Source organism: Gadus morhua, chromosome 16, assembly GCF_902167405.1.
Source record: "Gadus morhua chromosome 16, gadMor3.0, whole genome shotgun sequence".
Lineage (NCBI taxonomy): Eukaryota > Metazoa > Chordata > Actinopteri > Gadiformes > Gadidae > Gadus > Gadus morhua.
This window is the reverse complement of record NC_044063.1, coordinates 24,118,294-24,137,856: the sequence shown is the minus strand read 5'-3', so window position 1 is coordinate 24,137,856 and position 19,563 is coordinate 24,118,294. Positions and strand designations below refer to the sequence as shown.

The window sequence follows — 19,563 nt, the reverse complement described above, 5'->3', positions numbered from 1 at the left end:
GTATGGTCGCACCGGAAGATTGCGTAACCTGGCGGTGTGACAGCCTCGCCGGAGGTGGATTCGTTTAGCCAAGTTTCAGTTGCACATAGCATCGAGCAGTCTCTGATCGTCGTTGTGTGGCTAGCCTACAAGAGATATCATACATTTGATTTCCATCGGTTGCATGTTACTCAGGACTCAGGAGGATGATTGGTAAAGTTAATTTCCCGCGACGAGCTAGGCGCCCCATTCTCCGCTCGGTACCTCCCCGCCTGCCACGTTTCCTCTTCGGGTTGTGTGTCCCATGTTTCTCCGTGCCTTCGGCTGCAGCTCTGGGAATGCAAGAAGCTGAAGTTGGTCAGAATCCACCCCATAACAGGCCTCTCCTATGTGTAGAATTGTTTCCCTATCATATGTGTATCTGGACGCTTTGAATCCGGGAAAAGTAAAAATAACATAGGGTACAAAACTGAATAAACTATGACTGAGCGAGAGCCGCCACGTCGCACCACAGGGAGCTCCATCCCATAACAGAAGTGTGGAGGTAACCTGATCATGTCTTGTGTTGCCCATTAATGTACTTTTGTAAGGAAGCTCTCCCATTTCGGACTGTGAGCAAGAAGACTATGGTCTAATATGTTTCTATCTTAACTAAATACTTGGTGAAGTTCCTTAAAATAAACCAGGTTTTGGGTAATGTATTGGTTTGAAGGATTTTTGTTATATGAAGAAACCTAGAAAGGCTTATTTACTGATTTACTGGAAATTCAAATGAATTATCCCCATTATCTCTGGTTATTCATCATTTAAATCACTACTTTATTTTTTCGTCATGGAATACTGAAAAAAGTCACAAAATACTTTAAGTAATTGTGGTAGTATTTATCCTCATGGTATTTTTGACTCTGACTGGGGAAGTCCTTTAACATTATTTTTTATCGAGTACCAAAAGGGCAACTGAATTTGAAAATGTTTATGCTGTCGACCATGCAAAGTATGGATGTATAAAGTTTACAAAACCTTTATTTCGAAAAATCCTCCCCACATTTTATCAATGATATTCTTTTTCTGATGGGCTGTCTTGCTTAGGAATATTTCACATAAAAATTCCAAAACAAGCAAACTAACTCAGAAACTACAATTGATCAAGACCTACTGTGATACATAAATGTGTGTGTGTGTGTGTGTGTGTGTGTGTGTGTGTGTGTGTGTGTGTGTGTGTGTGTGTGTGTGTGTGTGTGTGTGTTATTTAGCTTTTTTTTCATTGTAATACAATTCATTCTGGCCGATAATTTTGTTTACAAAGCATCTTCGGATAATGCGTATACACAATTCTTATGGGAAGCAATACTTCATGTATCTGTTCATCTAAAATAATTTCTGTGGTAGGGTTTGATGAAACATGCACATAATCATATAAGAAAATAAATCATATTTCTTTAATAAAAATCGTACGCAAAAATGTGTGGTCATTATCTGTCTCTTTCTCAACACATCCTGCCCTCAACATTGTCCTGTTTGCCATTCAGGCCCCTTTCCTTAGAGATTGTTGTTGCATCTGGCCACAGACTCCAGGGAAATGGCCCAGTCAGAGCAGTGGCTGACTGTTTTGACCCTGTCGTCATCTTGAAATGACAATATATATAAAGCCCATCCTGCTGCCACTGAGTTTACCTCTGCAGCTGAGGTAATCCCCACATTAGTCTTTATCACACTTTCAACTTATTGATCTACGAGTTTATATTTGATACAAAAGGTTAATGGAAATCTTTATTGAATAATATGGATCTATCTCCACTAACTGCTTTGTGATATTCCTTAAATAGGACAGGTTTTAGGTCAAGCATTGATTTTATTTGTTTGAGACATAACTATTTGAACAATTTGTAAAATATTTGTATTATGAAGAACTTATTTTTTTTGAAAAAGAAAATGCAAATTAAGTATATATATATATATATATATATATATATATATATATATATATATATATATATATATAAATATACTTAATTTGCATTTTCTTATATATATTTATATATATATTTTAAGCATTTTCACAATTCAAGTGAATACCGTCGTGGATGAATGCAATACAATGTGCCAGATATTATCCATCATCGATAATTTCTCACTTAACAATGGAAAAAACAAATGCATTGTATTATTTCTAGTGTATGAAAGCTTCTCCTGATAAAATACTTGATGAGTGTACATTGGCTCTACATTTATGAATAGAAACAGAGCTAAAGTGTAAACTAAGAGCTAACAGTTAACTAATCATAGCATCACGGAAGGGATTGGGCTATGAAGAGTTCTTGCTGGGAAACATTGAAACATAAACATGAATGACTAATTTAATAAGTGCCATGAGGTGGAAATTATAAAAGAATTATGAATGCCTGCATTTAGCAAAATTTAAATGTATGCTCTATTCTAAACTCTAGCAAAGCTGTCAAATCCTTGATTGATTATGATGGCAGACCAATTACATACTGTAACTCTCATAATATATTAAATGTGCTATCATCATCTGAATTTTATACCAGTTCAATAACACACGATCAGGATCAAATGTCTAATCTATGTTTTGTCTCTAGATTTTTAGAATTTACTAGAACCCTGTCTCTGCCCCGCCCTTCCCTTCAACTCCATTTAGCTCAATTTTTTACTCCCTCCCTCTCCTTTCCTTCCTCCCTTTTCCCCCCCCCCTCCCCCCGCTCCCAGGCTGATGGAGCCAGAGTTGTGCTACGGGAATGGCTCGTGTGTGAGGACGGTCTACCCTGTCACTGTCCGCGCCATCCTCTACTTGACCCTTGGGTCTGCGGTGGTCCTCACAGTCCTGGGTAACCTCTTTGTGATCGTGGCCATCGCTCACTTCAAGCAACTCCACACGCCTACCAACTACCTGACCCTCTCCCTGGCCGTGTCCGACCTCCTCCTGGGGGTTCTGGTCATGTTCCCTAGCATGATTCAGTCCATTGAAACCTGCTGGTACTTTGGGGACATTTTATGCAAGCTCTTCAACAGCTCAGACATCTTGCTGTGTACTGCTTCTATATTGAACCTGTCCTTTATATCCATGGACCGCTATTATGCCGTGTGTCAGCCTCTGCTCTACCCCCGTAAGATAACGGTTCACACCGCAGTCATCATGATCGTGGTCACATGGTGTGTCTCTGCTGTGGTCGGCTTTGGGATAATCTTCCTAAAGCTGAATATATTAGGAATAGAGGAGTTCTACTATAACAATGTGGCGTGTGAAGGAGGATGCTTTGTGTTTCAGAGCGGGGTGTCCAGTACCGTGTCATCCATTCTATCCTTCTACATCCCTGGGGTCATCATGCTGGGCATCTACCTGAAGATCTACATGGTGGCCCAGAGACAAGTGCGCACCATAGGCCTACAGAACACCAGCTCCTCCAAGGTGGACAAGCACCAGAGGAAAGCCACCAAAACGCTGGCCATTATCATGGGCGTGTTTCTGTCCTTCTGGACGCCATTTTTCATCTGTAACATCATCGACCCCTTCATCGGCTACTCCGTGCCCCCCACCTTGTTCAACGCACTCGGGTGGCTGGGGTTTCTGAATTCCACCTTCAACCCATTGGTGTACGCCTTCTTCTACAGTTGGTTCAGGAAGGCGTTTCAAATTATCGTTTCTGGTCGCATCTTTCGGTCTGACATGTCGGGAACAAAGTTGTTTGCAGAATGACACTGGTTTCATGTTGGAGCTTCCAAGAAGATCGGGGCCATGAAAAGACTTATCAACTGATGGGTGGAAGTTCAAATTAAGTTTAATTATTTTCCCCATAATAACTTAATTAGACTATATTAATCATGAAACTCTGAATCACAAAATACGAATAGGGAATATTGCACTACGATCCTTTTATGCTGTTGCACGTAGCGGAACAGGAAGTGGATAACTCAGCGTCAACATAAACATACCAGCACTTTCAGCCACTCATGACATGTTTGATTATTGTCATTTCACTGCTATCATTCATTAAAGTAAGTTAACAAATGGAATGTTGTTCTTATCTAACAAAAATGGCATTTATAATTTAAAATGTAGGTTCTGTGAACCATATAATGTATATTTACATTGTGTGCTGTATCACAAAGTCTGAAAACGGTATAGGTCGACAAAATGAAGCAAAATGTGTTAATATGTACCACATGCTCTGCAAAAAAAAAATCACCCCTGTCTTCCCCATCTCCTTTAATTATTCCTTCCTCACAACATTTAATCCATGCAGTTTTTTTTTGTGATGCTCACAAACATGACATAAATTGTGTTTTTGTGTGACGAAGACTTTTCACGTTGGCAAAGCATTCGGTTTCATGGGAAGAATCACTGGCAGCATTTATAAAGCATATTCAGAGAGAAAATGAGTATACATGATTCTTATTTGGAAACTTTCACATCAGACAGGCAGTAACATCAAAGGATTAAGGTCTGATATTAACAAAACAAAGGGGAGGAGAGAGAAGTCTTTGTCACGTATTTGAGTCCATGATATTGGTTGTCTTCAAATAGGCCTACTTGAAAAATCTCATTGCTCATTTGAAAGTTGTTCCCAACTGGCTAAATAACACTCAACTCTTGGAGTAAATCCTTGGAAGATCAGAAAGCATATTTTCCCCTTGAGGGAAGTAAAATAAAAATCCTGTTTGAATATAGAAATGAAAACTTTTTACAGTTTAAGAATGAAAATAATGCACCAAAAGGGTGTTTTGTTTTCTTTGTCAACCCATCTTGCCCTCAACATTGTCCTTGCATCCGGCGCAATTGACTCTCTACAGTACACTGACGAATTTGTCGCTAGTTTGCAACTGGCGCAGAGCGTTCTTTTCCCTCCACCGTCACGCGCCTGTAAATTAGGGAATGATCTTGTGCCCCAAGGGGTGGTTCGGCGAAAGGAGGAGGCGTGTTCTCGCGCAAACGTTCCCTGGTGCTATTTTGCAGTTTCAGAAAAAAATTGCACCAAAAACCAGGAAATATCTGGTTCAAAGTCAGCGGCGCGTTGCTCAGATGCTATTTTAAGGGCGCATGCATGATGTTGCTTGTGCACCTCGCGCATACACTTTGCTTCTCTCATCTACCTAGCCACACATTCTTGGTAAAATATTTGGGAAAGAACAGCTGATACAGCGGTAATAAGTTGTAATTTTAAATCAATGCATCTGCAAACACTGTACAGCGAACACATATTTTTCTTGACACAGACATCGTGTGCAAGCCCATAACTTTTAGGATTGATGAGTATTTGATTGTGAGAAAACATTATTTTACCGCGAGTGAGTTAAAAAGAATGAATGAATGCGGGCGCGCGTGTGTGCTTCCGCACACAACGCATAATACAGTCCATGGCAATGTATATTAACGGGGGGACACAAGTCGATAAAGATAATGCATACAATACTGGTAAGGAGGGATGCACCGAAATGAAAATTCTTGGCCGAAACCGAAACCAAATATACTGAAACAGTTGGCCGAAAGCCGAAACCGAATACCGAATGTGTTACGGTAGCGAAAAGGTTGGTTTGGACCCCGGATGCAGAGACAGAGACAGTACGGACAATCCATGGTTTATTGTCAACAAAGGGGAACTCAAAAGATAACCAGCGGGCAAGGCGAAGACAGGAGCGGGTAGGCGTAGCTGGCGGAGGCACCGGAGGTTGCGGTCCGGGGGTAATCCACTGGCGAGGAACTGGCAACTGACGAAAAGATAACACGACGTTTAGGAATCACAAAATCAGGTTAGGGAATCGAAGGTCGATGTACACACGTCAGCCACAATTCCGAATGAGACGGAATAATCTGGCGCCGACGAGAAGTCCCCGCCAGGCTTAAGAAAGTGTGTGATTAGTTGATGAGGTCCAGGTGTGCCACGTTGCGGTGCCCAGCTCCGCTCGCCACGCCCCGCACCTGTCTAAGAACCAATGCCTGTGGAGCAAATCATAGAGCAACCGTGACAGAATGTGGCTTTTACTGTTTTTCATTCATTTTGCTTTAATTTTTCGCCATTGCATAAATCAAACAATTAAATGTCCTTTATAAACTTTTTTATCTTGCTTTTCGATAAAAAAATCAATTACAAATTTGATACAAAATATTTAATTAATACTGAACGTTTTTTAACATTCCAGCAGACCTTATAGCACGAATTTAAGAACAATGTACCTTTAAATAAATGACTGAAACAACTTTATTTATTTTTTTAATCAAAAATAAAAATGTTCGGTGTACTATGTTCGGCCTTTTTACTCCTTCGGCCGAAACCGAACATTATGTTTTGGGTCATTTTCGGCCGAACATTTTCGGTGGCCGAATATTCAGTGCATCCCTGCTGGTAAGAAACAATGTTTGTTAATGTATTGCGCACATCATTAAATAGAACCGCAGTTACGCATATCATACGTGTGTTAAGTTTTCTTTGCCGAAATTTATTTATGAAGTTGTGGAAGAAAACGCTATTCCATGTGTGAATTAGGCCATATTATTTGGCCATAAACTGAGCCATTTGAAGTTTGAAATTCATGTGGTCTAATCGGAGACTACAAACGCGCTGTCAAAATATCAACTTGTCAGATTCAAATGCGCTCATGGCTCTTAAAGGGGATGGGAGATGGCACTCTCAGTGGTTTATTGCACGTTACGCCCAAACCACACCTACGGGTAATTAGGCTACTTCAGACCAACCCTTTTTAGATTTGCGCCGGGCGCAAGAGTCATGTATCCACCGGTAAAATAGCAACATCGCTATAGAACCGCCCACAAAGCTACTTGCGTTTGGCGCTTCTCACTAGCGTTTCCGACCGTTAAAATAGGGCCCGTTGTGTCCCAGTGTTTCCACAGTTGGTAATTCCTTGGGTATTTGAATTTCAGGAAAATGGCCGTCATTTTGACTGTTTTGTCAAAAAAAAAATTGTGGTTGTGAACGCCTCAAGTTTCCCAATCCAACTTCTGGTTCCTTGCTTGAGTGGAGGGAGTCTGTAAGCCAGATTGATTATGTCTTGAGTGGGCCATTAATGTACTTTTAATAGGACGCTCTCTCCCATTTCGGACTGTGAGCAAAAAGGCCATGCAGTGGGATCCCTGGAGAATTTTAGCCATTTGGGCACGACCAGACTTTAAACAGGTGTTCGGTCTGAGGTCTTCTTCTGTGTTGGGCCAGGATCTCGGTTGTGGTATTGGACCTCTGGCCTTGGTTTGGTGTTGGTAAGGGGGGTTGGAGCTTGGCGGGGATTCCCCTTCCATTAGCTTGAGGAAGAAGCTGAACGACCGTTCCAAGAGCTTTTGTGTTTTTTGGTTGCTATTTTCAAGCACCTTGAAACCAGGGACCTTATTAAAGTGGAAACCATGAATAATGGTTGACTTCAAATACTTAAAGGCTAAATGTGAATGTTGTACATAACTGACAAAAAATAAAGATAAGATCTTGGAAGTAAATCTATTGAAAATCAGAAAACGTTGTTGCAACTTATAATGTAATAAAGACTCATAATGTAATAACGGCTCATAACGGCTCATAATGTAATAAAAGTTCATAATGTACTAATCGGCTCATAATGTAATAAAATCACGAACGCATAACGTAATAAGGGCTTTGCGCATAATGTCATACTGTAATAACTTATTACATTAATAACATTATTGATACCGCTCATAATGTTATAACAGGTCATAATGTAATAATAGCACATAGGCCTATAGTGAGTAAAGTTTTGCATTATGATAATTTAACCTCTCAAACAGCTTCAGTGCATTAGTAAACTAAATTTGTGAAACCAAGTATTATTTAATAGTAATTGCACTCTCACATTTTATTGACGTGAACTAACAGTTGAGCCACTAGTTGGGATTTTGAGAACGCCGTGCTCACATCTACTGTGACTTTTGCAGGTAAGCAGCCCTATTTGTGACCTTTAAAGTTCAATTAATATCTTTGTTAAACCAAGCCTTACACCTTATCTGTTTAAATTATGTGTATTAAGATGTTCGTAGGATAATGTGTATGTTTAAGCTAGCAGCTATTTTTTGTGTTTCAGCTAGCAGCTATTTTTTGTGTTTCAGCTACCAGCTATTTTTTGTGTTTTAGCTAGCAGCTATTTCTTGAGTTTTAGCTAGCACTCAGCTATTTCTTGTGTTTTAGCTACCAGCTATTTCTTGTGTATTAAGATGTTTGTTAGAATAGTGTTGTATGTTTTAGCTGGGGCGGCAATAGCTCAGTCCGTAGGGACTTGGCTAGGGGATTTAAAGGTCGCCGATTCAAGTCCCACTTGGACCATAAAAGTATGATGTGGACTGGTGGTTGAGAGGACTTTTTGTTATCAAATTATTTTTTAGGGGTACACAACATCCAAAAATGTCTGTACATAAATGATTAGTTAAAAATAAATATTTACATTAATCTAGTGATGCTGAATATAAAGAGTTTCTGCGTACCCCACCTCAATGTCTACTGATTCAGTGAATTTGGTTTTATTCACAGAAAAGGAACAATGAAACTGGGCATGACAATCTTGGTCCTATTCACACTGGCCCTTTTGGTTACTGACATTCAAGGCCATGGAAGGCGAGAAATGGATGATGAGACATATGATGTCATTGTTAAAACACGGAGAGGAGAATTTTGCATTCCTGTTAAAGAAAGGACAAGGGTCCAACGCGCTGCCCTTGTTTGTCTCTGGAGGAATAAGCACTTGTTTGGGCTATTGGAAGACGGCAAGACGTTGATATACGATGGGAAAATGGTGGCAAAAAAGACAAGCTTTAAAGGCATTGTGAAGACGGGACTTGAAGAGACCAAGGGTTGTGGTGCCAGAAAACTTAACGTATACCTAAAGGATAAGTATTCCCGCATCAGTACACAAAATGCCCAAAAGGTATTGGACAGGTCCAGGCGCTATCAACTTCGCAGAGCTACTTTTCAAAACAAGGCCATTCCCAAGCCGATCAGGGCTAAAACAGTTCAAGAGCGTCATCAAATCGATCTTCTCGACACGGGGAGATGGGCTGTCAAGCATAGAAACGTTAGATAAAGGTACATTCTAACCATCCTTGATGTGTGTAGCAGATACATATGGCTACGCCCTCTGGAGAGCAAAGAGATTGCTAAACATCTCATTGAAATCTACACTGAACATGGCCCACCCAACATTTTGCAGCATGATCAGGGCAAAGAATTCAAAGGTGCAGTCCAGAAGCTGATGGAATCATATCAGGTCAAAGTCATTCAGAGCTCTCCATACCACCCCCAGAGCCAAGGTGAAGTTGAGAGAACACACCAGGTGCTACGTCGAAAAATGCAAGAGTTATGAATCTGGACAAAAAAAGAGGTTCTCAGCTGGATGTCTGCATTTGAAGTGTATCATGGGCGGAAGAATAACATCAGGACTCTTCACTTATCCAGCAATACAGGTGATGCTAGCACCGGCTCAGTTTCTGATGCAGTTCCTGAAGACTTAGAACAGAACATGAGTAAGTTTGAGCAAAACCGCAGGAAGATACGAAGGAGGGCATCAAAGGCTACGGAGCGTAGCATATAACGTATGACTAAATCAAGGGGAGATCCACCACCATCAGTTTACAACTTACAGGACAAAGTGTTGGTGAGGGTCAGCACAGGTCCCAGATTTTCAAAACGATACGCTGTGATACTAGGTATAGTTGTCAAAAGAAATGCAGATCTGTCAAAATACAAAGTCAAGTTCCGAATGCTAGGCAACCCAGGACATCAACATATCAAATGGTTTGCAGTATGTATCAGTATCACAAGGGAGCGGGAGAAGCAGCGTTCTGAGCACAAGGCCAGAAAACATCAACGCAGACAGTTGTTACAGTCCATCACCCATGGAATGAGGTTAGAATCCTTTGGATCACTAGGTTTCAGGACTCGTTTAGACCCTAATTCAGATGGCAGCTGCCAGTTTGCTGCCACTGTTGACCAACTTGCCTCACTTGGAATTTTTCGGTCTGCAACATCTTTTAGGCAAGAAATTGTATCAGACCAAATGCTTCACCCACATGCCATGAATGGAATACATCTTTCCAATTTTGTGGAAGGGCAATGGCATGACTGTGCAAAGCATGCAGAACAGTGGTACATATGGTGATCATTTGACTCTACAAAGAACATCAACCATATTCAATGTACAGTTTATGATTGTGTCAACGCTTGGAGTTGATGCAACAGCAATAGTATCCCCACATGGTCACTACGATGAAAGTCCGCCATTGCTGATTCTAGGCCATTTTGCTGAAGGTTGTGGGGACCATTAAGTTAGTCTTGATGGACCAGTCAGACCATTCATTCGAAGAATTCAGAGATCAGAGAAGCAGAGGGTGCTTCTTTATAATACTGGCTCTGATGCTGTCCCTGACTCTGACCACCGTTCAAACCCTGACTCTGACCATCACTTTGACCCCAACAATTACCCTCCTGGAGATTCCAGTGATGTCCTACATGGTGACTCATGTGATGTTCCTTATGGTGATCCCAATGATGTCCTACATGGTGACTCATGTGATGTTCCTTATGGTGATCCCAATGATGTCCTACATGGTGACTCATGTGATGTTCCTTATGGTGATCCCAATGATGTCCTACATGGTGACTCATGTGATGTTCCTTATGGTGATCGCAATGATGTCCTACATGGTGACTCATGTGATTTTCCTTATGGTGATACCAATGATGTCCTACATGGTGACCTCCACACTGTCCCTTACACTGACCCTTATACTGTTCCTTCTGCATGTCCTACAGTGCCAAAACATATCTTCCCTGCTGACCCTGACTTCATTCCTAGCCCTAATTTGCCTTTGATTGTACTGTCAACCATTATCCAGTATTGCCTGTTGATGGATATGACAATTCAACAGTTTCCAACTTGTCAGAGAGCTAACCCTGCCATTCCTACCAAAAAAAATTATATGTGATTCTTTGGTGGAATGTTTAAATATTGTGAGGGATGAAGACTGCAGCATTAGTATTTGTAGGTTATATAAAGCAGCTGGATGTAATAATGGCCTTGCATCCAACATCAGGCAGCTCTTCAGCCAATATGCCAGGTGGATTACAGCATGGATCGTGATTCGACATATATCCTTTGGATGGTTCCATATTAAAGACATTCATTGGAAGAAATAAAGTGATTTGAGTGATCACTGGCACAGTCACTGACCACTGACAAATGGAGCCCCCTTGAATTTATTTTTGTTGGCAACTATAATTTATGATCATGTTTATAGGCATATTGTTTAGTTAAATTTATTTGGACTTATATTTTTACTTTTGTGTCCTGACAGGCTGTGTTTACATTTAAAGAGCCTTTGAGCTGGTTCATGTTTTCTATGACATCCCTTTGTCTGTTCTAGACTCACATACTGTATATAGCTGGTATATATTGTGAGACTAATTTAATGTCCAGATCTCCAACGTTTTTGAAGACTTTTGTTGTTATTGTTCAAAAGTTCTAAAATAAAATAAGTTTGAATTAACATGAATTAACATGCTTTTATCATGTATTTCAAGAAGTAGGAAAATAATGTTCAAAAGCCTTTATTAAATTGGCATTAAAGACCAACAAAAAAAAACTGCTACGTTTTTATTGGAAGGTCTTCGTAAGGTTGTATGGAAGGAAAGAGTGCTCACTCACTTTTGAAAAGTAAAATTTTAAATGTGTTTTCATTGCAGGAGTTATTAGTTATTGTGGCAAGGAACATTAAACTACATGAACTACAGTCCCCCTCCTTCTTCCCTAATCAAACCTCTTCTCCTGACAGCTTTTGAGTTGGTTACTGTAGCGCAACCTATGTACAAATCATAGTCAAACTCAAAAACAAACCTCTGCCCAAAAGTGCATTAGTTGTCAATGTTTGCAGTTGTTGCCATTATACCATGGATTTTACCTATGGAGGATGATGCGTTAAAGAATAAGGCTTCTCTTCCTTTTTATGCGGCCTGCCACTTATTGGGAGCGAGGTTCAGTATATGGCATCTAAGTTTGCTAATGCTCCAGCATGTTTGCAGAAATGTGTGATCTTGCTGAGAGACAGACACAGGTGAAACTATTTCCTTCCACTCCTGCAGGGATGGCAGAAGTAAGAATTATGATAATGCAACACTTTTCTCACTATATGTGCTATTATTACATTATGAACTGTCATAACATTATGAGCGGTATCAATAAGGTTCTTAATGTAATAAGTTATTACATTATTACATTATGCGCAAAGCCCTTATTACGTTATGAGCCGTTATTACATTATGAGTCTTTATTACATTATAAGTTGCAACAAACGTCTATGTCTTACTCTTCCCTACAAATCAAACTACATTTAAATCATATGCTCTTTATCTTATACTAATGGGCAATGTTCTTTTTAACACTGTCTTGTTATTTAGTTTGACATTGAACAAAAATAAACCAACGCAACTTGTTCCCTTCGGCGAGGTAAAAAAAAAGATAACTATTGATTTAAAGAGATATTTAAAAAAAATCTAGTCAATTCAACCCCAAAAAGGTGCAAGTCTCTCTTTCTCAACACATCTTGCCCTCAACATTGTCCCAGTGGCTGATGTTTTTATCCTGTCGTCATCTTGAATGATGTATATATATATAAAGCACATCCTGCAAGAAGCCACTGAGTTTGCCTCTTCATCTGAGAGAGGTAAGCCCCACATAAGGCTTTATCAGTCTTTAAACTACTTAGTCTCAAGGAAAAAATTCTACACACAATTAATGGAAATGGTTATTCAATAATATGTCTATTTTAACTAAATATATGGTGACGTTCCTTAAAATAAGCCAGGTTGTGGGTAATGTATTGATTTTATTTGTGTGAGAAATTCTTTTTTAACTAATTCAATATTTTTTGATGGTTGAAGAACCCTATCCTATAGTCGAAAGATGAGACATCGAGAAGTATATTTTAATAAGTACATTTTCTGCTAAAACAATTCAAGTGACGAAATGAAATATGCGGGGACTGTAAAACAAGTCCACCAGTCAAAAAAAGTCATGCCAAAATCCTTAATTATAACCAACTACAACATAAAAACTATTCATAAAGCCCTTATGTCATGTTGTAGTTGTTTATAATCAAGGACTGTACCATGACTTTTACTTATGCTCGCTGAATGAGGAATATTTAGCAACTTGTGTAAGCACATATGTTGGATGTGAATGAGCTGATAATAACTTGTTGTCATGAGTGAACACTGTGCCAATATATTATTAACAGTAAAGCATTGGTCATTCTTCACTGAACAATCGATCAAAAGACAATAATAGTATTATTATCTATATTTTGAATAACAATATTTTGAATTTTATTTATGGCATGGTCTACGAAAGATTTTCCTGTTAAAATATATGACAACTATAATCCCCCACCCATGAAAACATCTTATGTGATATCATAATGTCTCTTTCAGGTTGTGGAAAGAAGGACCTAAACCTTGTCTTTCCCGTGTCCTTCCCTTCAAATGCCTTCCTCTCCCCCCCTCCCTCCCAGGTTGATGGAGCCGGAGTTCTGCTACGGGAATGACTCGTGTGTGAGGACGGTCTACCCTGTCACTGTCCGCACAGCCCTCTATGTGGTTCTGGGGTCTGCGGTGGTCCTCACGATGCTGGGTAACCTCTTCGTGATCGTGGCCATCGCTCACTTCAAACAACTCCACACACCTCCAAACTACCTGACCCTCTCCCTGGCCGTAACCGACCTCCTCCTGGGGGTTCTGGTCATGTTCCCTGGCATGATTGAGTCCGTTGAGAACTGCTGGTACTTTGGGGAGATGTACTGCAAGCTCTACAACACTTCAGCAGTCTTGCTGTGCAACGCATCCATCTTGAACCTGTCCTTTATATCCATCGACCGCTATTATGCCGTGTGCCACCCTATGCTCTACCCCCTTAAGATAACGGTTCACACGGCAGTCGTCATGATCCTGGTCACATGGTGTGTCTCAGCTGTGGTCGGGTTCGGGATGTTCTTCAAGAAGCTGAATATATCAGGAATTGAGATGCACAACAACAATGTCGTGTGTGAAGGAAGGTGCTTTTTGATTCAGACTTTGATGACGAGCACCGTGTCATCCACGTTCTCCTTCTATCTTCCCGGGGTCATCATGCTGGGCATCTACCTGAAGATCTTCATGGTGGCCCAGAGACAAGTGCGCACCATAGGCCTACAGAACACAAGCGCCTTCAAGGTGGATAAGCACCAGAGGAAAGCCACCAAAACACTGGCCTTCATTATGGGCGTGTTTCTGTCCTTCTGGATGCCATTTTTCATCTGTAACATCATCGACCCCCTCATCGGCTACTCCATTCCACCTGCCATGTTTGACTCACTAAAGTGGCTGGGGTTTCTGAATTCCACCATCAACCCGTTTGTGTATGCCTTCTTTTACAGCTGGTTCAGGAAGGCGTTTCAAATAATAATTTCCGGTAGGATCTTTCGGTCTGACATGTCGGACACAAAACTGTTTGCAGAGTGACAGTGGTTTCATGTGGAGGCCTCCCAGAAGGTGTGGGGCCAATAAAATGAATGCTTATTTACAGATGGTTGGAAATCCAAATTAATTATCCCATTTTATCTGGTCAGTCATAGTTTAAATTACTACTTTATATTTCGTCATGGAATACTGAAAAAAGTTACATAATACTGTCATTAATTGTGGTAGTATTTATACTGATGGCATTTTTTACTCTGATGATTACTCTGAAAATGTTCATGCTGTCGACCTGCGATGTATGCATATATAAAAGATACAAAACCTTTATCAAAAAAAATCGTCCCCACAACATTTAATCTATGATATTCTTTTTTTCTGATGTGCTGTCTTGCTCAGGAATATTTCAAATAAAATACCAAAAAAAGCTTACTTTTTTAACTAACTCATTAACTACAATTGATAAACACTACAGTTAAACATACATGTGTGTTTTATACATACATGATACAAATGTGTGTTTGTGTGTGTTATGTAGATTGTTTTGATTGTAATACAATTCATTGTGGTCAATAATTTTGTTTACCAAGCACCGTTCATTTAAAACCACTTCTGTGGTAGCGTCTTAATAAAAAGTTAACATTTAGAAATTACATTTCTTTAATAAAAATACTGCAACAAAAAGGTGTGGTCCTTATGTCTCTCTTTCTCAACACATCCTGCCTCTCAACATTGTCCATGTTGCCATTCACAGCTCTTTCCTTGGAGATTGTTGTTGCATCTGGCCACAGAGTCCAGGGAAATGGCCCAGTCAGAGCAGTGGCTGATTGTTTTGAACCTGTCGTCATCTTGAAATGACGATATATATGAAGCCCATCCTGCTAGTATCCACTGAGTATACCTCTGCAGCTGAGGTAATCCCCACATTTGTCTTTTTCACACTTTAAACTCATTGATCTACGAGTTTATATTTGATACAAAAGGTTAATGGAAATCTTTATTGAATAATATGGATCTATCTCCACTAACTGCTTTGTGATATTCCTTAAATAGGACAGGTTTTAGGTCAAGCAGTGATTTTATTTGTTTGAGACATAACTATTTGAACAAGAACCTAATTTTTTTCGAAAAAAAAATGCAAATTAACTATATTTATATATATATTTATATATATATATATATATATATATATATATATATATATATATTTTAAGCATTTTCACAATTCAAGTGATTACCGTCGTGGATGAATTCAATACAATGTGCCAGATATTATCCATCATCGATAATTTCTCACTGAACAATGGAAAAAACAAATGCATTGTATTATTTCTAGTGTATGAAAGCTTCTCCTGATAAAATACTTGATGAGTGTACATTGGCTCTACATTTATGAATAGAAACAGAGCTAAAGTGTAAACTAAGAGCTAACACTTAACTAATCATAGCATCACGGAATGGATTGGGCTATGAAGAGTTCTTGCTGGAAAACATTGAAATATAAACATGAATGACTCATTTAATAAGTGCCATGAGGTGGAAAGTCTCTCTTCTTCTCCAATCTCGTCAACAATAGCTCTGGAAACTCCAAAATACTTTTTTCCACTGTCAATAACCTTCTCAAACCTCAAATCCCCCTGAAACTAGACACCACACAGGAGCAGCGCAACAACTTCATCTCTTTCTTCAGGGCAAAGGTAGATAACATCCGTGCCATCCTCTCCACCCCCTCTGCCCCCACAATCCCAACTGTCAGCCCTCAGCCTGGGACGACCCAACCTCTCTGCTGCTTCCAGGACATCACACAGCGTGAGGCTGAGGAAATCATGAGGAAGATGAAACCCTCTACCTGTGGCCTCGACCCATTCCCTTCAGCTTTGATAAGAACACACACCTCTGCCATAAGTCCCATGATTACTAAAATCATAAACTGCTCCCTCCAGACTGGCCTCATCCCATCTGTCCTGAAAACTGCAGTCATTAAGCCACTCCTTAAAAAACCCAGCCTTGACCCGGAAGTGCTTGCTAACTACAGACCAATCTCAAATCTCCCGTTCCTTTCAAAAGTGCTGGAAAAGGTAGTTGCTGCCCAACTTCACGACCACCTTCAAACAAACAACATGTTTGAAAAATTTCAGTCTGGTATCCGCCTTGGCCACAGCACGGAAACTGCTCTGGCCAGGGTCACTAACGACCTACTGATGTCAGCTGATGCTGGCTCACCATCCCTGCTCATTCTCCTTGATCTCACTGCAGCTTTTGATACGGTTGACCACCACATTCTCCTCCATCGCCTACACTCCACCATCGGACTCAACTCTCAACTGGTTTGGCTCCTATCTCACTAACAGAACTGAATACGTCTCCCTGGGAGAAGCCAAGTCAGACACACTCCCCGTCTCCTGTGGTGTCCCCCAAGGGTCAGTCCTCGGACCCCCCCTTTTCACTGTCTACATGCTTCCCCTTGGCCGTGTCATCAGCCGGCATGGAATATCTTTCCATTGCTATGCTGATGACACCCAACTTTATTTCAAACTCAACCCAGCATCCTCTGACACCCTGCCATCTTCCACACTCACCACCTGCCTGGGGGAGACAAAGGCGTGGATGATGGAGAATTTTCTGCAGCTTAACAGTTCAAAAACTGAAGCCATTCTCATGACACTTTTAAAAAAGGCCTAAAAACCTACCTTTTTAAAAAAGCCTTTCATTAATTGTTTCCTTTGGAGAGACGTTCTCTCTCCAAATTTTAACTTTTACTTTTCTTTTCTTTTTTTCTTATGTAGCACTTTGAGATTGTTTGCTCAATATAAAGTGCATTACAAATAAAATTCATTATTATTATTATTATTATATTTATTAAATGTGCTATCATCATCTGAATTTTATACCAGTTCAATAACACACGATCAGGATCAAATGTCTAATCTATGTTTTGTCTCTAGATTTTTAGAATTTACTAGAACCCTGTCTCTGCCCCGCCCTCTCCTTTCCTTCCTCCCTTTCCCCCCCCCTCCCCCCGCTCCCAGGCTGATGGAGCCAGAGTTGTGCTACGGGAATGGCTCGTGTGTGAGGACGGTCTACCCTGTCACTGTCCGCGCCATCCTCTACTTGACCCTTGGGTCTGCGGTGGTCCTCACAGTCCTGGGTAACCTCTTTGTGATCGTGGCCATCGCTCACTTCAAGCAACTCCACACGCCTACCAACTACCTGACCCTCTCCCTGGCCGTGTCCGACCTCCTCCTGGGGGTTCTGGTCATGTTCCCTAGAATGATTCAGTCCATTGAAACCTGCTGGTACTTTGGGGACATTTTATGCAAGCTCTTCAACAGCTCAGACATCTTGCTGTGTACTGCTTCTATATTGAACCTGTCCTTTATATCCATGGACCGCTATTATGCCGTGTGCCAGCCTCTGCTCTACCCCCATAAGATAACGGTTCAGACCGCAGTCATCATGATCCTGGTCACATGGTGTGTCTCTGTAGTGGTCGGCTTTGGGATAATCTTCCTAAAGCTGAATATATTAGGAATAGAGGAGTTCTACCATAACAATGTGGCGTGTGAAGGAGGATGCTTTGTGTTTCAGAGCGGGGTGTCCAGTACCGTGTCATCCATTCTATCCTTCTACATCCCCGGGGTCATCATGCTGGGCATCTACCTAAAGATCTACATGGTGGCCCAGAGACAAGTGCGCACCATAGGCCTACAGAACACCAGCTCCTCCAAGGTGGACAAGCACCAGAGGAAAGCCACCAAAACTCTGGCCATCATCATGGGCGTGTTTCTGTCCTTCTGGACGCCATTTTTCATCTGTAACATCATCGACCCCTTCATCGGGGGTGAAGGGGTCGATGTTCAACGCACCCACCTTGTTCAACGCACTCGGGTGGCTGGGGTTTCTGAATTCCACCTCCAACCCATTGGTGTACGCCTTCTGCTACAGTTGGTTCAGGAAGGCGTTTCGAATTATCGTTTCTGGTCGCATCTTTCGGTCTGACATGTCGGGAACAAAATTGTTTGCAGAATGACACTGGTTTCATGTTGGAGCTTCCAAGAAGATCGGGGCCATGAAAAGAAAGACTTATCAACTGATGGGTGGAAGTTCAAATTAAGTTTAATTATTTTCCCCATAATAACTTAATTAGACCTATATTAATCATGAAACTCTGAATCACAAAATACGAATAGGGAATATTGCACTACGATCCTTTTATGCTGTTGCACGTAGCGGAACAGGAGGTGGATAACTCAGTGTCAACATAAACATACCAGCACTTTCAGCCGCTTTCTTTTGTGATGCTCACAAATATGCCATAAATTGTGTTTTTGTGTGACGAAGACTTTTCCCGTTGGCAAAGCATTCGGTTGGAAGAATCACTGGCAGCATTTATAAAGCATATTCAGAGAGAAAATGAGTATACATGATTCTTATTTGGAAACTTTCACATTAGACAGGCAGTAACATCAAAGGATTAAGGTCTGATATTAACAAAACGAAGGGGAGGAGAGAGAAGTCTTTGTCACGTATTTGAGTCCATGATATTGGTTGTCTTCAAATACTTGAAAAATCTCATTGCTCATTTGAAAGTTGTTCCCAACTGGCTAAATAACACTCCTTTGAAGATCAGAAAGCATATTTTCCCCTTGAGGGAAATAAAATAAAAATCCTGTTTGAATATAAAAATTAAAACTTTTTACAGTTTAAGAATGAAAATAATGCACCAAAACTGTGTTTTGTTTTCTTTATCAACCCATCTTGCCCTCAACATTGTCCTTGTTAATATTCAGAGCGTTTTCCTGAGTGATTGTTGTTATGTTGGGCCCTATCTTGCATCCGGCGCAATTGACTCTCTACACTGACGCATGTGTCGCTAGTTTGCAACTGGCGCAGAGCGTTCTTTTCCCTCCACCTCCACGCGCCTGTAAATTAGGGAATGATCTTGTGCCCCAAGGGGTGGTTCGGCGAAAGGAGGAGGCGTGTTCTCGCGCAAACGTTCCCTGGTGCTATTTTGCAGTTTCAGAATCTGGTTCAAAGTCAGCGGCGCGTTGCTCAGATGCTATTTTAAGGGCGCATGCATGATGTTGCTTGTGCACCTCGCGCATGCACTTCG

General features: G+C 40.8%; 2 protein-coding genes and 1 pseudogene across 2 annotated transcripts; all 3 read left to right on the top strand.

The window, feature by feature from the left end:
* The first annotated feature begins 2,710 nt into the window (after nt 1–2,710).
* Nucleotides 2,711–3,694, top strand: LOC115561584 (trace amine-associated receptor 1-like). Its single transcript, XM_030381732.1, has one exon. It carries the CDS (start codon nt 2,711–2,713, stop codon nt 3,692–3,694), a length of 984 nt encoding a protein of 327 aa, XP_030237592.1.
* A 6,586-nt stretch (nt 3,695–10,280) lies between these two features.
* On the top strand, nt 10,281–14,495 carry LOC115561583 (trace amine-associated receptor 1-like). The gene is made up of 2 exons (XM_030381730.1): nt 10,281–10,711; nt 13,511–14,495. Exons 1-2 carry the CDS (start codon nt 10,281–10,283, stop codon nt 14,493–14,495), a joined length of 1,416 nt encoding a protein of 471 aa, XP_030237590.1.
* Nucleotides 14,496–15,956: 1,461 nt separating this feature from the next.
* LOC115561582 (trace amine-associated receptor 1-like) lies at nt 15,957–18,480 on the top strand (annotated as a pseudogene).
* Nucleotides 18,481–19,563: the final 1,083 nt, after the last annotated feature.